The sequence below is a fragment of the Rattus rattus genome, chromosome 6 (assembly GCF_011064425.1).
Source record: "Rattus rattus isolate New Zealand chromosome 6, Rrattus_CSIRO_v1, whole genome shotgun sequence".
Taxonomy (NCBI): domain Eukaryota; kingdom Metazoa; phylum Chordata; class Mammalia; order Rodentia; family Muridae; genus Rattus; species Rattus rattus.
In genome coordinates this window covers 105637954-105663941 of record NC_046159.1, presented here as the reverse complement: position 1 = coordinate 105663941, position 25988 = coordinate 105637954, and the positions used below count along the sequence as shown (strand labels likewise).

The 25988-nt window shown below is 46.1% G+C and overlaps 1 protein-coding gene across 1 annotated transcript in view; it reads left to right on the top strand.

Annotated features, from left to right (window-relative positions):
* Positions 1-2366: 2366 nt before the first annotated feature.
* The window catches only part of Lrguk (leucine rich repeats and guanylate kinase domain containing), a 106682-nt gene continuing 83060 nt past the window's right edge, over positions 2367-25988 (top strand). The window contains exons 1-5 of the mRNA XM_032906791.1: positions 2367-2660; positions 9937-10044; positions 12525-12610; positions 15913-16012; positions 21347-21428. Coding sequence (XP_032762682.1) covers positions 2367-2660; positions 9937-10044; positions 12525-12610; positions 15913-16012; positions 21347-21428 — 670 coding nt within the window. The remainder of the gene's footprint in view (positions 2661-9936; positions 10045-12524; positions 12611-15912; positions 16013-21346; positions 21429-25988) is intronic.

The window sequence follows — 25988 nt, the reverse complement described above, 5'->3', positions numbered from 1 at the left end:
TCAGATTAAAGTCATCGGCTCCCTTCCATCTTCATTTCTCTTGCTCTGATTTAAAAACAAAACAAAACAAAACAAACAAACAAACAAACAAACAAAAAAACCTATCCAATCTTGAGAGCTTGAAGTCAGACTCCAGCCAATGGAAAAAGACAGTTGCCACCATCAAGTGGACTTCCAGTCTCTGTGCCCTCATTCTTTCTAAATCGCCCTCCTGAACAGGAGTAACATTTTGCCTTGTTGAGATGCTTCCATTGGAGTGATGGGTTATGTCTTTGGGACTCCAAAGTTGGCAGTCTCCAACTTAGGAAACTTACTTTACAATTCCTTCTCATACAGATTCTGAATACGGCTGCCATCTTTAACAATCCCTCACGGATTGACCTGAGTAATTATTGATGTCATTTTAGGGGGGTGGGCAGTTTCTGCCACACTCTTTCCCATTTAGCTCTGGAGTAAACAACACAAAGACATCAGAATTCATTAACAAGCTATAAACCTAAGCTGAACAGGTTCTGACACTGTGACAGCCCAGCGAGGCTATATAACCAGATGAGTATCCGCTACTTGCCAACCGAGGCTCGTTCTGTTTCCTGTGTGTCCTCAGGGCGAGCTTCTCTTGGTTGTGTGCTCTTGGATCTTCCTGCCTACCTGAGACTTCCTACTCTATCTCAAGTTCTGCCTTCCTCTCTTGCTTCCCCAGTCTGGGCTTGAGCCTTTTCTTGTCTAACAGAGATTGAGGAGCACTCTTTACAGCACATAGGTTAATACAATGCCCACGTCCAGACCTAAACGTGACCTTGGGGCACAGAACTAGCGTCCATATACCCAGAGCACAGGACCAATTGAGACAAATAATCTCTTTGCTGTGTTTCACTCTAGTCTTTGTACGACAAACATGTTTTTCACATTTTGAAATTATTCTTTGACAGATCCTAACTCTACCATCAAACATTTTTTCTCAGTAGATTGCCGTTGGCAAAGTTCCCTCTGCTACAAATGCCGATTAAGTTATTGAAAACACACATACGGTTTGCATTTTTATAATCTCCGCAAGAGGAGAGCAGTATAGTCTTCCGGGTTAGGCGGAGCCAGACCCTCAGGCAATGAGGTTGGAGAGAAATCCCTTGTCAGAATCGGTACCAACTAGAGAAAGAGATAAGGAGCAAGGCAGACCTCGAGGAGAAACACTTTCATTGCGCCCTTTCCAGTGATAAGCTGCAGCATAATGAAGGGAGGTAATTCTGAAAACTTTATGTCAGTTTTAATGGTCCCTTAAGCACTAAGAAAGATAATAGTCAATGGATGGTGTCCATAAGAATTATTTCTCCTTTTCCCCTGACAGCCATTGACAGGATCATTTTGTATTTGTAATGGCTGTCACCGAAGCATGGAGAAATGGCCCACTAAGGCCAGAGGATGAGGACAACTTCCCCATCAGGATCTCTAGTGTCATCACTATGGCGATAATAGTTACTACAGTTCTCGTTCTGCCTTTCTCTGGAGTGTTTACTTTATGGAACTTAAGGCTATAGGATTTGGGTTTCATAAAAATCGCACTAGCATGAAACCATGTTTTCTAATCCTGTAAGAAGTACAGTTGATAAAACTACTCAGCAGGATGAAAATAATTACCGATGCAGGTCACTTGACTAATACAATTATTTATGGAATACTAACAGCTCTTCAACGGCGTTAAGATACACTACAATGTCAGTTCCGTTTGTTTTCCTTCTCTCTCCTCCCCTTTCCTTCCTTTCCTTTCCTTCACCAATCCGCCCCTCCTCCTAGTTTTTTCTCCCCAAGAACCAGACTTAGAGTTGGACAGGTATGTAAATTAACTGCAAATGAGCTCTCAAAGATCCTTTGCTAGTTTCTCTTCCACATTCAAAATGAAAGGAAAAGGAAAGGAGTCAGGTCTTCTCAATCATCAATGTCACGGCGTCATTTCCTTCCTCTGCGCTGTGCATAGTGTTAAATTTCATCTTTACTAGTTTTCCGATCAAGAGAATTAGGGATGCCAAATCCTTCCAAATTTCGATGGTGTGAATGAAGCTAGATTGGAGATGCTTGGGTGAATGTTATCAAATGCGAGATGAACAAGTTTTAAGAAGGACAGGCAGCAGGAGACAAAGAAAGTGGGTGGAGAAAAGGAGTGAAAGATACAAGCAAAAAGGAATAAAACTAGCGAATGAACGCAAAGAGGAAAATAAAAGAAGCAGCAGAGGGCTGCAAAATTGAATGGCAGCAGAGACCTTGACAGATGCTGACAGATGCGCAAGCACGGAAGCTTGGGACTACAGCCCCCAGAATTCCTTGCACGGCCGCGGGCCAAAGCGTCAGTCTCCTAGGCAACGTGTATAAACAAGATGGCGACCTCCGAGGGAAGTCCCTCGAGATGGAAAGGGGCCAGTTTCCAGCGGAGTTTGGGTGCTTCTCGTGCTGTAGCCCAGGCGATACTGTCGCTCACAGAAAAAGAACCTCAGAAGCGATGGCCTACTTTTCCCATGGGACTGAGATCAAAAGGGACTTTCAGAAGCGCCTCCTCTTACCTCCTCCACCAGCTCATCCACCGCTCTCACGAGGCAGAAGTGGAGCAAGAAGAGCAGCAGGAGGAAGGAGAATCCGAAGAGTCACAGGAGTCCGAAATGCAGAATTTGGAGGTGTGCCTCCCTCTCCCCCCAACTCCCCACCCCAGTCTCGGGCTCCCTCTAGCCGCCCAGCCTGGCTGCCTCAGTGACAGCTTGCTTCTGCAGTGCCCTGGGTTCAGTCCACTCCTTTCCGCCCAAAGGACAAGGGCTTTTCTTCGCTGCTTATTTCTTTTCCCCAAATTCCTGGCGTCCTTCCCTCCTGTCTTGGAGGAGGGGGGAAGAAACCCTCCAAATATTTACTTTCTTTTCATGGTTGGGTTTAATGCTTTCAAAATTATGCATTGACAAAATCATGCATTATTACAAAATAGGCAAGCATTGGTCTCCCCAAACTGAAGTACTTCTGCACTATTCCCAGCCATTCATCTTCTTCTTTCTTCCAGGGTGAAAAAAAATTTTTTTTAAAAAAAAAATCCAAATGCTCTGTTGAAGAAAAAATAACTTATGTAAGTTTTATATGTTAGTTCTGCTACAGGTATTTAAGTGCTTCATTAAGCACTCACACTCTTTCTGGTTAAGAAGGGATTCATAGCATGATCAGAGAGAGCCAGCTCACCCTCAGTCAGGAGAGCGGTTGGCTTATGGGAGCGTTTCCTAGTTCTTACCTTTATATCGGACCCCCCCCCACCTCTTTTCCTTCAGTGTATACATCTTTTAGCTTCTTCACACATATGTCCTTTTCAAGCTACCTTTCTCCCTGATGTCAGACATGTTTTCTGGTCTTCTTTCTTATTCTTCCCCCGCCTCTGACCTTCCATTACTCCAGCCCCGTCCTCCTTTCCTTGGGCTCTTGTCTCTGATGCCCTTTTGTGCACTAGGAATATTTGGCCTGTTTTCCCACCTCATCCCTCATTTCCTTTTTCCTTTTCCACGTCGTCCTTCGTGCTAGTTCCATTCTAATGCTGTTGAAGTTGGCTATAGCAATGTGCTGGCATTGGTGTTCTTACCTACACTCCCTGTACTGAGAAGCAGAGATAGGAAGATTATCGTGAATTAGAGGTTAGCCTGGTCTACATACCCAGTTCCTGATTAGCTGGAAATGTTGCTAGAACCACACCATGAGAGCCTTAAAAAATAATGGTGATGACAATGATGATGGTGACAACAACAACAATGATGATGATAGTGAACTTGACCAGAAAGGCCGTTATTTATTTTATTCTTTGCTGGTTAATTTCGCTGCTTTCACCAGTGACTACCACAAACTGGCCGTGTTTGTGCTCCTTTGAAATGTTTGTGTGGTTTCCACCACCTTCCACCCCAGAGGAATTCATAAATGAACCACAAGCATAGTTTATGATTCTAATTAGCGCAGGCTCCTTGGATATGGGTTCATTAGTGCCATCATTAATCTGTCTTCAGGATGCCATTAACGCGCTGTAGAAGGGGTCCACCCAACTGGCTACCCCTTTCTGGTTTGGAGAATATGTTGAGAAAAAAGTTTGTTTCCTCCAGTTATATTCTGAATATCGGTACTGACTTTTCATGGTATTACGTTTTAAAGTGTGGAATTACTGAGAAGTTGTAAAGTGTGGTTTATTTCTCGTATCTTACCCTGACTCCAAGTAATAATGTGGTGGCCACAGCAATACAGCTCCTTCAAACTACCAAAGCCCTAGTGAATTTAAGGGAAGCAGTTGAGACCAGCTGTTTGGAGCATAGCCTTCGGGATGAAAGGCTAGTGGTGGAGACATGGGCTAGCCTTTTGTTAGTACCAAGATTCTGTATAAGTTATTTAGCTTGTCTAGAACTCAAAATATGGGCTTGATGATGCTCTCTGTCTCGTAAAATAACTGAATGATATCCTCTATGTAAAGTGCTTAGTGTACAGCTGGCAAGATGGCTTCTCGTGTAAAGAGACTTGCTGCCAAACTACATGACCTGAGTTCAATCCCCTCGACCCACAGAGTGGAAGAAGAGACTGGACTCCCTAAAGTTGTCCTATGACCTCCACACATTTGCTGTGGTATGTGTACATGAATACAAACACATATGCAAATAAAAAGCATAGTAAAAATAAATACTTATCATAATAGAGTCTTGATACTAAAAACAGTAATTCAGACGTTTCTAATTGCTACCTGGAGCTCGTTAAGTGACTTTCGCCATATTGAACAAACATTTAGGGAACTATTGCTTGCTAGGAAGCACTCTTTGACCGTGTCTTGACTCAGAATTTGGTGCATGAAAGCCTCCCTTTGCCAGTATGGGTAACTCAATGTGAATTGCAATGCCTATCCGCTAGGACAGTTACAGACTTCAGATTTCGCAAGAGACTACCTTAAAGTTTTCAGTAATATAGTATCTGCTAGGTAGAGTAGGCTCGCAGAAGTTACCGATGGAGTAAGTAGGGGATAGCAGCAGTTAAAATAGAAGGTGGAAATGTGGCCGTCATGAGCCCATGCTCTCAGAGTGACCCACGAGCACGTCACAGCAAGCAGCACCTCAAGTTTCACGTACAAAGATAAGAGCAGCCGCACTCGGGAGTCATGCGTGGGGGCAGAACAAGCAGCTGGAACTGAGGTAGGCCCTGCGCTGTGCACGGTCACTCACTTGACATCTTAAGCAGTTCTCTGAGAACCAGGTAAATTTAGAGGAGAGGGTGCTATGCATTCAAGCAATATCCACAGGGGAGCAGGGAGATTCTGGGCTAAGGGAGGGCTTGGAATATAAAGCAGGCTACAGATAAAACATCTAAGATGAGACCATCACTAACTGAGAGTCAGAGACGTGGGATGACGGGATGATCACGTCACCATCAGATACGAAGGACACTGGGGGATATTGGGTCATTGCAAAGGGAAGCAGGGACAGAGATTACTACATATTAAGGAATTGGGTTTAGGAATCACATGGCTTCGAATCAGGGAAGAGGGATCACAGAGGTGGGAAACCGTGGAGTTCATAGCTCTAGGTCTGTGAAGTAGGCCTGGAAGAAAGGAAGGAAAGGGGAGGTGGGAAGGACCGAGAACAGCAGGATAGGAAAACAGATACTTCACTGATGTGAGGTGAAGAAGACTGTGAGAAGGGACCAGTCCAGAGACGTAGGAGAAGAGCTACGGGAATAACTGTATGATCGCACTTAGCCAGGGCAAGGAAATATCCAGAACACAGAAGCGGGGTCATGCGGCCGATAGGTCAAATGGAAAGAGGTCTGAGAGGTTGACGTTCGGTTTGCCTATTGGAGGAAGAGTCTGACACCTCTTCTAGGAATCTTGAGGGCGAGGAGGTGCTTAGTGTGTGGAGCCTTGGCTTAGGGATCTGAGAGAACACTGACAGTTTTGCCCACCCTGTGTCCACAGCTATGGGGACAAACGGGCCTTCCAGAATAAGTAAGGAAACGGAGTCATGTGAGGTCACATGACCTCCGGAACTCTAGGTGGAAAGTTTGGGAGAAAGGCAGGATCCCTCCACTGTTGCGGTAATTATTAAAAAATGGAATCTTTTATCCCGCGCTAGTGCCCACACTGTAGGGCTGCATGGTCCTAGTGTGGCACCTCTAGCTATCCTCCAGTCCCAGCAGTCTCTCGGGCCCCCATTGCTAGCTGCCCTCTCCTAGCGGCCCCTCTGTCAGCTGGGAACTCTGGTCCCAGCTACCTGGTAAAATCAGGACACTAGAGGTCCAGCAGTGGCTGGTCTATCGCTGCTCCCTGCTACGGACGCTGCCCACACTCCCAACAACCGCCCCCTGGTAGTTATAGTATAAACGCCCAGCAACCCGTTAAAATCAAGACTCAATAAGCTGTAATTTAGCAATCAGATTTATATGTAAAATTCTCAACCCACAATACATCCACGCAATAAACTCACAACCAATTGAAAAGATGTAAACCGCCCACCTAGGTAAGATAAATTGACCTATAGAAATCCATCCCTTAGGAAATATTCATGACTACCTATGGCCATTTAAGGCCACACAGATCTGGGTCATCCTTCTCTGCCTCCATCTTGGTTCTTTTTTTTCCTCTTCTCTCCCACCTTACAAAAACTTTGTCCCCGCCTTACTTTTTACTGTCCAACCATGGGCCTTGACCTAACGTGTGCCCGCCCTCCCCTGCACGTAGATATCAGCCTACACTCCACACCTCACCTCAATCCCGCCTAGGTTTCACAGGGCATTTCACGTACCAGCAAAAATGCCATTTCCACTTGTGAGCAGTGTGGCAGGCATGGGAGATTTGCACACAGCTTGTGATGTGTTCTAGGCACCATGCCAAGGGCTTTCTATACATCATTTCCTTAATTCTCCTTAAAGTATTAAAAATAAGGGATAGGAGAGGAACGATGGTCTTCCGAATGTCCTAGTTTCCATAGCGGGACCTCTGAGGTAAAGTGAGAATGAGCGTGTTGGCACAGACTAAGGATCTGGGCGTAGTGGCTTTTAATAGTGCATTCATCAGGGATCTCATAGGAAAAGATTTTTTAAAAACTTCTCTTACAGTTGTTTGTTTTTGTAGTGGTCCTCATCAGCTGTAAATCGAAGTTTTCTTTGTTGAGAGGTGAAGGCTACACTTCTCTGTGTGGGTTTATGGACAGATGCTTATAGATGGCTGTCAGGGATTGGTTGGTTCTAGTGGTTGTAGATTCTTCTCCAATAACCGCAGTCTAACTAGCACTGAATAGCTAGTTAGATTTCTAGTAGGTATCGGGGAGAGTCTGGAGACGGCTCGGTGGTAGAGAGCACTGGCTGCTTTTCCAGAGAACCCAGGATTGATTTCTAACACCCACACTGGGGCTCCACCTTGTCTGTCCAGGGCATCCAAAGCCCTTTCTGACTTCCAAAGGCACCAGGGAAGTATGTGGTACACAGACATACCTGCAAACAAGACACCCATACAGGTAAAATTAAATAAGCAAACGAATCCTACAAGTACAGTACTGTGGCATCTGGAGAGATGGCTCAGCGGTTAAGAGCACTGACTGCTCTTCCAGAGGTCCTGAGTTCAATTCCCAGCAACCACACGGTGGCTCACAACCATCTGTAACGAATTTTGGTGTATCTGAAGACAACTACAGTACTCTCATATACATTGAATAAATAAAATATATATATATTTTTTAAAAAAAGAGCACTTGTTGCTCTTTCAGAGGACCCTGCTTTGGTTCCCAGAACTCAACTGGTGACTCAACAACCATCCACAACTCCAATTCCATGGGTTCCAACACCTTCTCTGTCCTCCTCAGGCACCGACCGAATGCATGTGGAGCATATACCTATGTGCAGGCACACACTCATGCGCATAAAATAAATAAACGTCAAAAAGCTCTATTATAACCATTCATTCATGTGTGTGTCACACATGTGGAGGTCAGGCAGCAACTTGTAGACATTTGCTCTCTCCTGCCATGGGACTTCTGGTCCTCAGGCTTAGAGACAAGTGCCTCTACCGACTGAGTCAGTCATCCTGCCGATCCGGAAACAGTTTTGATGTGAGACTTGAGAGTTTTGCACACCATGCTGACAGGGGAAGGGGAGAGGGAATTTAGGCCGATTAAAGGGATGGGGGGGCAAATGCTTTTATGGAAAGAGACACAGGCTCTTAGAACAGATGGGAGATATGAGAGCTTGTGACAAAGCTTGCCTCACTGTGGTGTTGGCCTCTCTTCGCTCCTGCGACAAGGGTCAATCTCCTCCAGTTGATGAAACTCCTGGGGAGGGGATTTATAACAATCGAGTTCCTTTTGAAGGATCTGCCTCTGTAGATAAAAGACGTTCAGTGAAAGTCTCTCCTTGAGTTCGCTGGTTTTTCAAGCGCCTTCAGCCCCAAACAATCAATACACCAAACGCAGCCTACTTTGGAGGGATGGTGTGTCTAGAAAGGCTTTGAAGAAAAACACTTTCTATTTATAGGTGGAGAAATGAGGCTCAGAGAAAGCTTGACCCTCCCCCAAGTCACATGACAGAGGATGTGGGGTTCAAATTGAGCCCTCCGTACCCTAGAGGACATGCACTATGTCCATGCAGGCAACATTCCCCGGGGACAGCCTCCTACAGCAACATGAGTCTATGTACTTAGGTCTTCAGGACCAACAACCCAAACAGCATTCTTGGCTCCTGGGGTTAATAAAGAACTAATGAGCAGATGTTTTCTCCTCACAGGTAATATGCTAGCTCGTCATGGTGGCTATGTCAGTGTGGCTGCCATGGTGACCATTTTCTGCCATCTTGCTGATGTCAGTGTCCGGGCTAGCCATTGCAGAGTTCAAGGCAGGAGAAGATGTGCAACATAGATTGGGGTGTTGTCCCTTCTGTCTGCCATCACTGGGGAACGGCCATGCCCACCCATTGACCAAGGGCAAGTTTCCTAATAGAGGTGACCCATTAAATCATCTTGTAACGTAGATGAATCTTACGGAACCAGCAACTAGGAAGTGAGCTGAGGACTTGATTTTCTCGGCAAGAACCAAATTTCAAGACATTATTGCCTTTGTCTGATGCAACTGTCTTTTGAGGTGCGGCAAGCAGCCCAGTGCAGGATCAAGGCAGACTGAGATTTCATGCCAGCTCTGTCACATACTGCCATGTCATTTTGAGCGAGGTAACCTCTAAGCCTTAGTTACTTAAATTAGAGATAAGAATGCTACCCCAGGACTGTCAGAAGGATTAGCAGTTTGATAGCAGAGCTCTCACACAGGGCCACTGACTCTGATGTTCCTATGGCCACTGTGTTCTCTCAGCATCGAACATCACATCACCTGAGAAGTCCACGGTGGTAAGACATGACTTTAATGAGCATTTAACTAAGTATATATAGTCCGTACATGTCTACCGCACACACAGCCTTTTTTCTGGAAGCTTGCTGGAGCCTGCTGGTCAATCAGTGTGGGAACCATGACTGAGGGAGTGAGGGCGGCTATAGGAAAGGCAGAAAGAAGATGCAGGAGGCAGATATGGGAGGGCTGCTGGTCAATGCCACACCAGTGAACAAGTGTATTTTCTCAGTGTCTTTCAAAGGCAGGCAACACAAAGCCAAGTCCAGAAAGATAAACAATGACTCAAATCCTTATGTGGTGAGTTTATGGTATACAGTATCTATGTCTGTCTAGGGCCTTTTCCTTCAGGCTAGGACAGTCTCTCAAGGACGTATGCGTAAGCGGAGGGACTTGTCAGGGTATAATGCACGTCTTAATTAAAAACAAAGACGGATGTCAGCATCCTCACTCCTTAATCACAAGCAGACGTCAGCCAAAGTTCACTGCGGAAGTGCTCCCCACAGAAGCTGGATAGGGCGAGGTAGACGGTTGCCTTTCTCACGCAGGTTCTTTGTCCGCCCTTTGCTTTCTGTAGGATGAATATGATGGGGTCCTGAGAGAGGAGAATGTGGCCGACGCACTCGATGGATTGGGGTGGTCAGGCAGAGGCACGGAGCAGGTCTACCGCAACCTAAACCTATCCGTGAGTATGGCAGGATCATTGTGGGCTGGCGACACGGGCAGATGACCTTCCTCTTCTTTGGCACTCATGTGGTGGTGGCAAAACCGAGGGCCTCGTGTTTAATGGGGATGATTGTTGGGGGAGGTGCTGTGAATGGTAGACTTCAGAGAGCCTCGGCTGTCTGACTGTCAGTTCCCGCACTTCTTCTGTTTTCATTCTCTCCTGCCCTCCTTCGTCCTAAGTAGTCTATATTATAGTAATCAATGCCTTCTTCAGGAGGTTGAATCTGGATGTGTAAAACCAATCAAAAACTCTGTAAGAATTTTCGCTCTGATCGGGTCAAAGCTGAGCTAAACTCTATCTGAATCCCAGGGAGCCGAGTAATATTGATTTTTTTTTTCCCCTGAAGTATGTCAAGAAGTAAGTAGCTTTGAGCTGTCTTTTATTTTCATAAAGATGCCTATCATTAAAGAAAAAAATCTATTGTTATCTATCCATTTTCAAGATTTCAACCCTAGTCTGCGAGTAGCACAGAACCTTGGCTCCACTTTGACTGTCAGGGCTGCAAGAGCTGACACTTCAGCTTCTCTGCTGCTGCTCGTGGTCCTGGGAAAATAGTTTAGCTCTTTTTGCTTCCATTTAAAAAAAAAAGGAGGGGTTGGTGCAATGGCTCATGGGTAAAGTGCTTGAGGTGTAAGTGTGAAGGCTGGAGTTGAGATCCCAGTCATGCCGGTGTGGCGGCCTTGTCCAGACGAAATCATGAGCTCTAGATTCAGTGAGATTTGCAACTTCAATGTACAAGGGAGGAAGACACCTGATACGAGCATAGGCTGCTACCTGCTCACACGCGCACACACACACACACACACACACACACACACACACACACACACCTCGTACACACACGCACCCATACCTGTACAAATATACACTCTACATGTACTTAAAGAAAAGCACATTGGAATTTTACTGCCGCTTTCTGGTCTGGTTTGCCTCATTCATTCCTGACCGAAAGGGTGCTCTGCCTCCGATTTGAACTAATAAAATACCCAAGGACTAATGAAGTGTCATTCCTGTGCTGGCTTCATAGTATGTCCTTCAGCATCCGAAGGCCACAGTCTTCCATCCCCAGCAATCTCTAACCTTCTGTGGGCGTCCCAGGCACTCAGGTGAGGACGTATGGGGAGCGCCCGGTACACACAGCACCGTGTAGGACATTGGGGTGATGTCATCCTAGCAGCCAGTATAGCCCTATGAAGGTCCATATCAGCCAGTAGTCTGCTCATGTATGTAGTGCTATGCCTTAAGTTGATCTGCCAGAAAAAGCGATCCTTTGAATCTTATTTCAGCCAGAGGAATGGAGCTTAACTGATTTTGCCGCTGGCCTCCTTACTGTTGAGGTATTGCACGTTAAATTACTTGGCCTCAAAAACCTCTCTTAATGAATACACTTTCTGGTTCAGTATCTTACTTATGCTATAAATGATGATGATGTATTATTATTCTTTATTTGACTCCTCTAATTACCAGCATACATATCTTCTCTCCTGCATTCTTAAAGGCACAGTAGAGCTCTACCCCTCCCTGTTTTCCTGGATGATGTACACAGTGGGTACACAGTGCTGATTTGCCACTTGTAGCAACCATCATTCCCCCCCACACACACATTCATGAGAGCTTGCTTTCAGATGACTCTGTCTTAGAGTTCTTCGTTTTTGTTTTGTTTTTGTTTTTGTTTTTTTACTGCTTGTGACAGAATGACAAACAGTGGTATAAGTCTTTATGCCACGGGATCATCCCCTCCTCAGTCCACCTGAACTTGCTTTGGGTACCGTTTTCTGGTATGAATTTTGGACGGAGACTCAGTAGAGTCAGATGCTGCAGCTCCCCCAGGTGCTCTGTCACTCCAGGCTGGCACTCTGTGCTTCTGTTTGCTTGTGTGTTGTAAGTGATAGCCTCGTGGGGTGTGATGTCCCCTTAAAACTTCATTTAAGCTCCCAGCGCTTGCTTGCTTTTCCTTGGCTAGATGAAAATGTAGTCTTCATTGCTCTAGGTTTTATTTCAAACTCCGCCCTAACGGTTCTCATAAGCCGTTTATCTTTTCACGAGGTTTGTTCATACTGACGACACTAATTTCTTATGCTGATAAATTCTTTTTTTAAATTTCTTTTTTTTTCTTATTTTTGAGACAGGGTCTTATATGTAGACTTGACTGGCCTCAGACTCACAGAGATCCACCTGTCTGCCTTAATTTAAAGCCTGTGCCACCACACCAGACATACTAGGATTTCCTCTGAAGGAATACTTTATTTTAGTGGGATCTGTAGTCCACTTTGGGATCCCATTGGTAGTAGGCCTTAGGTTTTGTTCTTTCCCTTCTATACTTTTGAAAGAAATTCCGAGTTTCTTTCTATCAGTGTTGTTTTTTAGGTGTTGCCTGAAGGCTTACACAATCACAGAAGAAGCCATATTCAAGCCCCTCACCCTCTTCTTCCCCTCAGCACTGTGAGTTGATTGACGTCAGCATTCTGAGTAGCTATGTTCACCTGCAGAAGTTGAATCTTTCGGGAAACAGAATCGAAGGTATGTGATTGTCGGTCCGGGAGATTGATCACTGAGCTAGTACAAAAATTTGCAGGCTGCGTGTGGAACTTAATGGAATTGAATAATACTGAATTTGATGTGAGCGATTTGTAGATCTGTGTGGTGAACAGTGGTGGGTCATCCAGGGAGCCTCGCAGGGTCAACACTCCTTCAGTACTCGCAGGCTGTCTGATGATGCCTTTTCTTTTATTTATTTATTTTTATTTGTCTCCTCTACATCACATCCAGACCACCATACTCTCCCTCTCCACAGTCTCTCCCCTGACTCCCACGCCCACCCCCTCCGCCTTCCCTCAGAAAGGAGCAGGCCCTCCAGGGACAGACAACACTTTTTTTTAATTGAACTGTATCAGCCCAGCCCATTTAGCTTTCCCTACCACCTTTTTGGTTTGCTTTTGGATTTCCATTTCCATCCTAGCTAGCTCCTCCGTTTTTAATGCTTAAGCACCAGGGCTTCTTCCCAGAGTCATCCTTCCCTGTCTCCACACCATCTTCTGACCACACCATCTGCAGGTCCCTGTATTTACCATTACACGCTCCTTCTTCACGCTTAGCGAATGTAGTCCTCTAACTGTCAGATTTTCTTCAGAGCCAGGTCCTCGTTTCTGATTTTCCCATCTTTGATGTGACAGCGTACATTTTCCCCTTTAGATTCCTAGAGATACAGGCGAGTACTTCTGAACCGCTTTCTCCACTGAGCGCCCTTCTGCTTGGGTCTTTTCCCTGCCTTCTCGGAACCGTTAAATACAATGGTCTCTCCACAGCGTTTCCTCACGCCCTCAGCTGACTCTAATAATCAAAGTTCAGGCCTCGAGTGCCTAGACGCTTTGTACTCTTTCAAATACCCCTGTACATTGTTTTCCTAGTTTTAATTAACCCGGTTTAGGAACTTGCAAGCAAATGCAGGAGCCGAGAAACGTCTGGGATGAGTACTGAGGCTCGGCTGTAGCAAGCAGTGGTCTCGTTCTATGTGACCCTCCCTGTCCCTCCTCCTCCGCGTTACTCTAAAGCAAATCCAGACTATGCAATGGTCCAGCCATCAGGAAGGCATTTTAGCCGTTGGCAGCAGTGGTCTGCTTGCTCGAAGCAAGGTTGATTATGCTCTGCCCCACCCCACATCTCCAGGGTAGGTTTCCCCCTTACTGAATAAGAAACTGCAGCCTGGTGGGCTGCCCAATGCCAGAGGCTTAGCTTCACACCCTGACGCTCGAGGCACACTCCTCTCTACGAAGACCGTGCCTCACTGGCTCTCCATGGCCCACTGTATTAATTCATCAGGAGTCTGAGAGTCTGCCGCCTGTCAGGAGAGCAGTGTGTGTTTCTCTGGGGGACTGACGTCAGTCTTACAGGTTATCCTGAGGGAGACCACATTTCAACTTTCAACAGACTCACTTGTGTTAGAGTGGGGCTGTGAGCACACGGGTTGCTGAACCTCTCCCTTAGGGTTTCTGACTCAGTAGAACTGGAGTAAGGGTTGAGAATTTACAGTTGCGGGAAGGGTGGGTGAGGCCGACGCTGCTGGTCCAGAACCCTTGGTGTAGACGCAAGGTGCTCCTGCCATCTGGTGGACACAGAGGGTACTGCACCAAGGAGGGACGACATAGAAGTTAGCAAACCAGGGACTGCTTCTGTCACAGTGAGTGACTGACTGTATGAGTGTCTCATACACAGCATGAGATATATTTACCATCTCGATGTATCTGTCTAAACACTAGCTTATGCTTCTACTCTGAAACATCCACGCAGCTGACGTAAAGATGACATTAAAGTTCAGCCGCTTAGTGGAAACTAATAGAAGTGAGACCACTCTTAACAGACATGCAGCTGGTGGCAGAACGGGCAGCTGATGGGCTGATATGGTTTATGGGCTGATAGATATAAACTGTTAAGCATCTGACTTCCCCATAGGTTTTGTCTCAACCAACCTTCCTTAAGTGGCCCATCGACTTCTACCAAAATGTTAATATCCCAGTGTATCTCAGAGAGGTTTGCAACTAGGGTATTGTTTGAGCCAGAGAGCTGAAGTAGAAGTTGGTGATATTTTCTGGCTTCAGAGACTCTTGACCAGGCGTATTGATTACTTTTCTGTTTCTGTGATAAATTCTATGACCAAAGCAGCCAACAGAAGAAAGAGTTTATGTGCGCTTAAGGTTCCAGCGGGCTAGAGTCTATAGTGATGGAGATAAGCAGCAGGCATGGCGGCCATGGTGGGAGCTGAGAGTGGAGAGCTCACACCCGGAACCTCAGGCAGGAAGCAGAGTGGACCGGGGATGGTGTGTGGCTATTAGAACCTCCACGCCTGCCCCCAGTGACACTTCCTACCGCCAGCCCTGCCTCCCAGCCCTACACCAACAGCCACCAGCTGGAGAACAGGCATTCAAACGCCCAAGACTATGCGGAATAGTTCTCACTCAGACCGTCACAAAATGTACGATGGCAGAGCCATCTCTCACTGCCTGCTAACCCTGCCCAAGGCACAGCCGGCGTGCCACCCTCTCTGTGCGTGTCTGTGCCGGTTGGCTTAGCACGTCTGTCCTGGTTTGCTGTGTCCTTCCGACTGAGAGAGAAAGGGGATGCTGTCACCACACCTCTTTCTGGTGACGACTGAGTCTCTCGTACTGACGGGGCTACTAAGTAGATTCTTACATTTGGGTGCCCAAAATGCCTCAGCCGCCACAAAGAATGGCAAATGCTACTTCCCAGCCACAGCCCGCATGCAATCCCGTCCCATATGAACTCCAATAGCACAGTGCTTTCCTTAGCATCAAGTTTAGGGATATCTGGTTGGGATAAAATGCAGAGCTCAGATGTAATTTTGAACCAATCCAGAGTCAAGGCACAGTAACAAGCAATGATCTAAATCACCTCGAATAATTAATGTGATTTAGGATTAAGTCCAACGACAACAAAATTGAGTTTGCTGAGACTCGTGTAGGCCTAACTTCTGGACCTAATGGCGTTTACTAATTATCAAGAGGATTCTACATTTGGAAGGCTACAGCCCCTAGGGCAAGATTGTGGGAAAAAGCCAGAGGGGCCAAGGGACCACAAAGAGATGGCAAAGAAAGAGGAACCACTGATTACTTGTCAGCCAGCCACAGCCCTTAGGTTCCTCTCTATGCAACCCCCCTCCCTCCACTAACTTGGCCCCATATGAATCTAATAGCACAGAAATATTTGAGATGTCTTAGCAGAAAAGCTTATTGGGGTATCTTTTTCTAGTATCTTACTGAGATCTTTTACTGTATGTGTCTCCAAAGTTTTTGGCTTTTTCTAGTATCTCAGATTTGTCTTTGTGAGCTGCATGCCGTATCTTCTAGAACTGAATGCTTCTCAAAACAGGCTGACCACCTTCTTCAATTTCAAACCACCCCAAAATCTCAAGGTATACTTATCAGTGCCCTGATCACATCCGGTAAGTGCTTGCCACCGCGCCTGAACAATGCGGAGAGCGCGAACGCAGCGAGCAGATGTAGACCAAGAGTGTGAGTGTCTGCACCGGATACAGACAAGCGTCTGCGTTGCTGCTTTGCCAAAAGATGCTCCATCAACATTCAGTCCTTGAGAGCTCTGCTGAAAACTTGGTTCACACAGCAGCTGCCTTCTGTTCCCTTGGACATATGTCGTGTCTTCTCCTTTTGGATTTTCAGGACAGGAGTTCTCTGTGTAGCCCTGGCTGTCCTGGAACTCACTCTGAAGACCAGGCTGGCCTCGAACTTACAGAGATCTGTCTGCCTCTGCCTCCCAAGTGCTGAGACTAAAGAAGTTCCCCACCACCACCCACCTATTTTTTTTTCCTAGATTAAAAATAGGATTTTAATTGATTGTCATTTCTTTGGTTAGGAGAGGCAGGTCTTGTTGTGCAGCTCCAGTTGGCCTCGAACTCCTTCCCTTCCTGCCTCAGGCTCCCGGAAGCTGGGAGTGCGGGCATGAGTCACCACGTGTAGCACCTTTGCTCTAAGTAGCCGTGGCTGCTGTGTTTCTTTTGTTACAGCGGCGTAATTCTATCTGAAACAGTGATAACATTTTCCTCGGTGCACACTCTGTCCTCTTGCTTATCCAACTTTGGCTTTTTAGGGAAATAATGCTTGTATTCTTCATTGGCTGGCTCAACCCAGATGGTCGTCACAGTCAGTAATGCAGGTTCTTTCAGTGCTGGTGTCTGGCCACTTTTGTTTCCTCAGTGTTTGACAGCAGCCCGCAGCATGGCACCCGAGGGAGCGGCAGCAGGCAGCTCGCTCTGCTGTTAAAGCTCCTGCAAACCTCGTGTGGCTCCTGTACGTCCTGGGAAGTCAGCCCTCCACAGACAGCCTTTGGCAGTACGTGGCATCGCAGCTTCCAGCGAGGTCTGGATAGCAGGGTCTCTCAGCCTTTGACAGTGGCTGGTGTTAGAATTCCAGGGCATGCAGTAGCTGACTCTGGACCCTAAGGACTTGACAGGCCTCTGGAACTCAGCGGTTTCTGTCCCTAACTCTTCCAGGCTTCCAACCTCCCTCAGCTTCAGCCTCTGCTCACTGTCTCCCCTTGTTCCTTCGGTCACCCTAGTCCCGCTCTGGCCATTCTCTCAGTGTTCAAGGAGCCTGATGCCACCTTTTGTAACCCGGGTGGTTAGCTGTGCAGCTGTTCCTGCGGTCGCTTTGATGCTTCCTCTGTCACCACTGCTTGGCTGTCTCTGTTGCTGCCGTCTTCCTGTCACCAGCTCACCCCCAGAGGAGCCTTTGCTGCACCTGCTGCTCTATATAACCAGGAGAGCCAGCATAGGAGAAGGTCTCTCAGCCAGCTTGCTCCAGACACCTGAGCAACCACTCTCAGAACCAAGGAAGAAATGTTGGACCAATCACAGCTCACCTTGCATGTAAATGAAGTGTTGTGTTTGCACCAATCAACAGCCTTTCTACTTTCCCCCAGTTAGAGCAGTCTCCTACCTAGGTCATCCTGGAAGTGAGCCTCCTCTAACCTCGGTGGAGATGATTGCAAGACCCTGCGTGTGTGCATGCGTGCGTGCATGACAAAGGTATGGTGTAAAAGTGAAGCAGGCCTGGCCGAAGCCGTGCCTTCAGGAACTGGAGAGATGAGCTGGAATTGTTAGGTAGTTTTTGTTTCTATGGGATGCTCAAAATGGCTGTGCTGGCATAAGGGTTGGCTGACTGGCTAACGTTTGTTTCTCTTGTCAAGGTGGCTAGGGCATCACAAGAGAGTCTGACAGCTGTCAGTTGACAAATTGTCCTACCCCTACCCCTTCCCTTGCTTATAGAAAAACATCCCCCAGAAGAAATGCTTGCAAGTAGAATTTTGTGGACTTATGATTGACATGCCCATGATTTTTAACAGTTTAACAGTGCTGACCACCTGAGCAGTGCCCCAGAGAGAGGCAGGGGCCTCCTTCTCCTCTCCACCTCCATGTTTGTCTCCTGCACTCGCTTTTGAAGAGCTTGTTCTTTGAAAGCAGGACTGAATCACATACGAATGGTGGTTTAGGGAGCAGCTTGCTGTGTGCAGAATGAGTGCCATTTCTCCTGCTCCCAGGGGTGCCCTGGTCACTTGTGCTTCTCAGGGAAAGTAAGGTTCTAACTGGGCAGTTTGGTGGGAGCTGTGCCTGAGATTAAACTTCTTGGTTCAGCTGTCATCTGAGGAGTTGGTGCATGGACCGGGCCATGAGAAATCACAAGGGCCCTGGTTCCTAGGCTTTCACCACTGGCATCACTTGGGGGAACTTGCAGACCTATAAGGTGTGGATCCCTTTGCCAGAATATCTATTTAAGAGGCTCAAGGAGAGGCCTGGGATTTTGGACTTGCTAAATGGCTCCCAGAAGAGCCTAATATTCTAACCAATTTGAGACCCATTACCCGAGAACATGGGCTAAACTTCCTTCTGTTGGACTCAAATATTTAACAAAAACATTATTTTAAGAAATAAATGAACAACAACTCTTATCTTTTATTATACACTTGTTTGGTTCATAAACTTAGTTAACTTAGACCCAAATTCTTCTGTTTCGCCCTGAATCAAAACAAAAGTCTATTTGAAATCAAGAATTTGGCATTCTCCATACTGATGTCCAAACACTGTGGTCTCTTCTATAGTTTCAAGTCATTCTGCCATTCTGATTTGATCAATGCACACATATACACACAGACAGACAGAGGCCAACAGACAGACAGACACACACACAGAGAGAGACAAATACAAATATACACACAGAGACACACACAGAGACACACATTGTCTCTCTCAGAGATGACTTCTCTCTCTCTCTCTCTCTCTCTCTCTCTCATTGCATTGCCTGCTGCTCAGCTACTCCTTTGTCCAGAGAGGCTGCCTTAGACGCCTGTCTGGCTCAGCAGGAGGCTCTGAGCATCCCAAGAGCTGCATTTGCAGAGTTAAACAACTCTGTCTCCTCAGCTTCCCTTTTCGTTTTGCATCCCAGGGAAGTGAGTTACAGGAGAAGCCTGACCTCCCTCCAGAAGTTTCTTCTCACCCCAGCCCTCTCCAGAAGACCCATGAATCAACCAAATGCAAGCTATGTGTTTCCTTCTCCAGGGGGAACTTCTGGGAGAATTCATATCTCCCAGAGAAGTGCTTGTGCCAGACTGCCTGGGGCGCCTGCTCAGCGCCAGGCCTGTGCAGTGCCACAGTCCCACACTCAGGCTTTCTGCTGCTTCCAGTACATTCTCTCATTTAGTCCAACAAGGCTGTGAGCCACTTCATATTGGCCCATCTGTGGATGAAAACACCAAAGCACAAGATGGTTAAGCTGTGAGGGAGACGGAAGAACCACTAAGAGTCCACCGTTGTCTATAAGACAAGCCGAAATAGAACTCTCTCTCACACTCGGCTTCTTTCCTACTTAATATTGGTGAGGCTTGTGCATCAACAAGAGAAGGCAGGCACTTCCGTGGTCAGGGCAGAACTTTGCACTGACAATGCCTGTGTTTCTTCAAACACTTCCGTCTCAGGGCTGAAGAGCTGGCTCTGGGTAAGAGCACTTACTCCTCTTGCAGGGGACCTGAGTTTGGTTCCCAGCCCCACATGATGGCTCGAAAAAGCCTGTTAGCCCCGGTTCCAGGGGATCTGGTACCTTCTTCTGACTGCTGTGGGTACCAAGCACAGACAGGATACACATGTGGGTGGGCAGGCACTTACATGACATGAAATAACTATTTTCATATGCTTTGATCGTAGTAGGTGAAACTGTTCATTTGACTTGGTGGGCGTGTTCTATGAACTGTAGGTTTCAATGGGAGTCATAGAAAAAAGGTAACCTTTTTAAATTGCTCAAAAGCCTAATGTCACTGGTACGCAGAAGGCATGGTGTCGGCGTACAGCCCTGACAAAGGCATGCATGCACACTGTGCTTGCGTAAGGCATAAGAAGGAACTGCACCTGTCGCATGTAAGCCCTCACAGTAAGTTCACTTGAGTCCCTCACTATCACACAAAAGCAAAAAGGGTGCATTTGTTTCTGCCATGCCATGTCGGCTGATGTCATACCATGTCTTTTCCATATCCCCCATGTGCTCAGGCCTAAGTTTCCGTTTGGATTCCTGTCATCAAAACAATGTTTCATTTCGCATTGTCCTCCTCCAGGTGCTCTGCAGCACTCGCTCACCGACAGCGTAGCCCTCCCTCCCAGTTACGTCTGTCACTGACCTGACCTGTTGTCTACTCTTGCCTTACAGTGCTTGCTAGGATTCAGTCAGGGAAACTATTATCTTAGTCAGCTTGTGGGAAGTGCAGTCACTGATTTAAAGGGCACAGGAGGGACCACGTTTATTCAGTACCTGCCTGAGGACCTTCCAGAATGACATTGTAACATCCTCATGGATGGATTGTTTCAAAATTCTTGAGTTTTCTTGCCATTTTTTTTTTTTTGCCAGTAAATGAAAGTAGGCAAAGCTATTTATTTAATTGGTTAGTTCGTTTGTAGTGTCATTCTAGACCAGGGTCAAGAGATGTTGCTGATGAATGCCTGTCTAAATGAGTCAGCTGAGAAAGGCTATTAAGCTGAAGCCTGAGGGGTCATAAGGAGTGCAGCCCTAGCAGTCTGGGGTAGCGTGTTGCAATGTCTGGCAAACAAAAGATGGATGAGCATGCACATACGGGAAGTGAATGTGGTCTTTTGGGTATTAGAGAAATCGGGAACATGATGCTGTGGGTGAAACTGAGCTAAATCCTGAAGGAAGACCAAGGAAGTTTTAAAAAAATTGGTGCGGCATGGAGGCTCATGCCTTTAATCCCAGCACTCGGGGCAGAGGCAGGCAGATCCCTGAGTTCGAGGCCAGCCTGGTCTACTTAGTGAGTGTGACTTTAGAGAGTAGGGGAGGGAGGGAAAGGGAGAATTGTAGATCCATCCTCTGGGCCATGTAGAAGACTTTTCCTCCTCAGATCCCTCTCAAGGTGGTGACAGTTATAGGGTCCAGGTTAGAAAAGACAGAGAAAAAAATAAGTTATTGAAAAAAACAGACCAACAACGTAAGACAGAGAGGGGATGCCGAGTTTGACTCTTGTGCAGGAGTCAACTCTAAGTCTGCACTCAGAAGCATGTCTTCTTTTCTGCTGTAAAACGCTGTCGGGAGGGGTTGGGGATTTAGCTCAGTGTTAGAGCGCTTGCCAAGGAAGCGCAAGGCCCTGGGTTCGGTCCCCAGCCCCGGAAAAAAAACCAAAAAAAAAAAAAAAAAAAAAACCCGCTGTGTAACCTTCTTCCTCTTTTTGTCAGCAGAAGGTGGATTTCTCCTCCAACCAGATTTCTGAAATGTATGACCTGTCGGCATACCACGCTCTCACGCAACTGATTTTGGACAGTATCCTTTGAAGGTGGGAAGGGGAGACGATGGGGAAGAGGCTGTTACAGATGACACGGAAAGGCACCAGAGACGTGGTTCCCGGAAGAGTGTGACTCATGTAACTAAGAATAGGCAGTCATAAAACAAAGATTATTTTTGATTCTAGGACTAAAAAAAATTCTGTTTAAGGAACATGTTTCTTCAAATTTACTTAAGTTTTTGCCTTATTTTATATAAATTCAGAATCTTAAAATCTATATTTATCATCAGGAAAATTTGTAGTTATTCTACAGAGGAAATCAAACTTCTGCTTTTAAATAAAGCAAGGTATTTTAGAATTTTATCTGTCTGTCCACCCATCCATCTATCTATCTATCTATCTATCTATCTATCTATCTATCTATCTATCTATCTATCTATCTATCTATCCTTATGTGTTGGGGATTAAACTGGGGACATGCTTGGTTAAGTGCTTTATCACAGACCTAGACCTCCAGCCCTTTGAGTATATTTAAAACATGTTTAACTTAAAGGAAAAGCTCAGTTTTTGATGCGCAGTTCCCTCAGGAACGTGCATGTATGCGTTGCACGCGTCAGGCTCCCATGCAAACAATGCCAACTTCACCTTGTAGAGCCTAAAGAGTTAACTGAAGATCTGTGAATCTAATGAGCTTGAGTCTCCTTTACACCAGGGACTGGTGTTCTCTGGGTAATAAGAGAGCAGTGCCTTCTGTTGCTCAGCAAGTATCTTCCTCTCCACTTGGGGGGCGGGTGGAGGATGAGTTGATTACCCCTGAGTATCTCATTCCAGGGATGAAGCAGCAGCCTGTTTGTGTAAGTCTGAGATTGCAGAAGTGGTGATCTTGGAGATGTGTTTTGTAGAGAAAGTCTTTCTTGTATGTGGAGTCCTAGAACACAGCCACACTCCCTCACACCCTGTTGAACTTACAGATGACAATAACAGTGAGTGACCAGTTAGATGATGCAGATAAGAATTTAAACAGTGTTTCCATGGCAAACCAGAGGCACACATACACAACGCCTTCCTATGGAACCTTGGCTTCATGCTTGATTGAACGTTCAGAGAACGAGAACTCAGAAGTCACCGGGTTCAGAAATCCACTCATCTCTGGCCCTGCAGAAGAATGCTGCCACCGGGACCAGCGTAGCATAGCCCGGAACCGTCTAGGAATCCAGATCCTTGGGCTCTGCCCAAAGCCTATTTGAACCAAGTATCTAGACAACTAAACTTAGTACACATGCAAGCTAAGAAGCTGACTGTACACTGGAGCCTTGCCTGTCAGGAGAGACTCAGCACTCTGAGGCCCTGCCTCAGGACACCCAGAGTCGGGTACAGAGAATGTTCAGTCTGGAAAGACATCTTCAGTGTGCAGCCCAGAATTGCCACTCTCACTTTGTAGACTCAAAACACTTCTATCATGAGAGTTTTAATTTTTTAAATAAATTTAGCTTTCCATGTACAAAAGTAAAGCATTAGCACTTTGTAAATGTCAAATAATATCGTGACACATAAAGAAAGACTAGGTTTGCTTTTTAAATGTTGACATTCAACATAGCAGTCGGGTCTCACCACTGACATACAAAGAGAAGTAATTGTTATATCAAGACTAATGGCAATCCAGAACATAGGCAGATAGAGTATATCATGTTTGAAGAACATGTTTGAAAAACTGTTTGAAGAACTACAGAGACAAATAGCCAAAACAAACCGCTCTTCTTGAGCCATTATACAAATAGTTTCATATTAGAAACTCTATAAATATAAGTAACAGATTTGGGAAAATAAACTTTGTTTTCCCCATAAAGAAACTCAAGTGATCTGTAAATTTTAATGAAATCTATCACTCTTTACATTTCTTATTACATTCTATAGTTTATTTTGTATGCACGCATGTCGCATGTTTGTGGGTGCACACAGTGACCTGGAGGTCAGAGGTCAGAGGACTACTTTTGGGAGTTAGTTCTCTCTTTCCACCACGTGGCTCTCAGGGATCCAACTCAAGTCACCGAACGCGGTGACAGATGCCTCTAGGCATCTTTGCAGCTCCCAAACTAGTGCTTTTTCACAGTACAACCCTGGACACGAGAATACAGGGCTCCCCCTGTGCGTGCTCTCTACAAAGGTATTCTGGGCACACTAATCTAAAAACGCCAGCTGCACACAGAGTGAGAGGACCTCTTTGAAACTTGCCTGTGCTTTGGAAACCAGCTCTTCCTCTCGGAGAAAACAGCCGTAAGTTCTCTTATAAAGGTGAGTGTCCGCACTCACTAGGACCTGGCACTTCTGACTTGTGTGGAGCTGCTCGCGTGTGTGCCTGGAGGCTTGCAGAGCAAGCTTATTGTGCTGTTGGCTGTAGCAGCAAGAAGGAAGACGCACCGAGTGTTCATCAAGAAGACAAGCTGTACATAAATTCCGCTACTGTCAGGTCACAGAGAATGTGACAGCGGTGGCGATGGAGCAAGGGTGCCAGTGGGCTGCAGCAGAGAGGAATATTTAAGAACTCTTTTTAGCCCTTAGTTTACTCTGATGTCTGTGAATGTGCTGCCTGCATGTATGTATGTGCACTGTGTGCATTCATGGTGCCCATGGAGGTCAGAAGCACCTGATGTAGGTGCTGAGCACCAAACTCAGGCCCGCTGTAAAGGCAGTACATATTTTTTAACCATGAGCCATCTCTCCAGCCCCACACCCTGGAAATCCTTAATTGAGTCATCTGAAAATAATTTAAACCAATTATGCTTGTAATATAAAATGATTATAGTAGTTTATGTTGATATCTTGGATGACACTATTAACGCTAAGGTGTCGATTTTTCAGTTTATCATTATTAGATTATTCTGTCCTTCCCTGTGTAGATGGCTGATGATTAATTGACAAGCATCCTAAATTACAAGATGAGAAGCCCAGTCAAGGTAAGGTAAATGCACGTATTACCAAGTAAAGGCGTAGTTGATCCTTTACCTTACAAACCCTGACTGGTTGCTGATAAGTTAAAAAACATGATTTGTAGAATTTCAAATCCAGACAGGATTTTAGAGGTCGCCCAGACTAATCATTATTTTATGTATTTTATGGAAAAGGGGGCAGAGACCCAGGAAGGTCCACACCTTTCCGGAGCTACCCGGTAAACAGCTGATTAGAGTTTACCGTTCTGCATCCTGTTGGTTGTTCACTTTGCAGTGCCCTGAGCAATTACTACTTTTATAATGCTACCATTTAAGGGGTGTGCACATTTCCTTCCTCCTCGAGATTCACTCTGGTGGCAAAGGCCACTTTTCACTGGTGAGGCGGCAGAGATCTCTCAGGGTTGTTGTGATTAAAGCCGTCATCCCGGATCTCTCTCCGCTGAGAGAATCATGATGGACTTCGGCATGATTTCTCTGTAACTGTTTTCTGTACACCCAAACCATATTTTATGACTGCAGACAAATGAATAAGAGCAAATGCTGGGCTAGTGAATAATTCATGTCAAACATTTATGAGCTCCTGACGGCGTTGCCGGAATGTAAAAATATACCGTTGGGTTCCCGGGACCTTGGCCGGGAAGTTAGGCCGTAGCGCCACAGGGCTTCTTCACTCAGTTTCCAGAACAATCTAAAATTCCACCGAAAATGATTTATTCACAAAAAATGGTAAAACTTCAGAACTAGAAAGCAACCCTGATGATTTCGAGTTCTTGGAGTCTTTCTCCTGATAGCCCCCTTTTAATATTATAAGGCCCCTAAGAGGATTAATCCAGTAAGCTAATTCATCGGAATAGTTTAGTGACTTATCAGATTGTACTTCTTATCAGCAGCTCCCAAGACCCCAGAAAGAACATGAAATGATAATGTTAGGAGGAAGGGCAAGAATCACTCCATGAAGGGCCTGAAACAGGAGGGAGACGAGAGAGATGAGGGTATTCTAGCTGGAGAGGTGTGGCTACTTAGGAACTCAGCTCCTCACGACCCAGTCACGTGTACTGATTGGAATCACCACAGGCAGTGACCCTTAAAGTGACTGTTGGAATAAGTAGGTGAAGAAGCCGGTGACAGCATAGAGTGTGGCCATTCCTGGACGGGGGAGGGGGTGGTTCCAGAACTCCTCAGATGCCTAAGCCATGAACACTCAAATCCTTGTGTATAATGAGTTAGATGCTGTCTCAAACGTCGTTATGCCATATTGCTAGGGAATAAAGACAAGGGACAAGTCTGTATGACTTGGACACAGTTGTCTGGTTTTTGCATCAAGTTTTTAATTATGTGGTTGGTTGAACGAAAGGGTGTAGAATCCATGCAGACGCAGGGCCAGCGAACCCTTTACGTATGAGCCTAACCTAGGGTGTGCCTGGACACCCTTCTGTGTCAAGGGGAGTGAGACACGGGAGGTGGGAGACAATGGTAGGAAATGAGCACTGTTCTCGACAGGGGTGCTCGTTAGATCCCTTACTCTCTGCAAAACTCCTTGAGCATCGAGTGGGACCTGCTGGAGCCTGGGCTGTGGTTGCAGTAAGGCACCCACATTTCACTTCCTTTCTGGAGGTTCCAGGGGAACTGAGGCAGCCTCTGGGGTCTCAG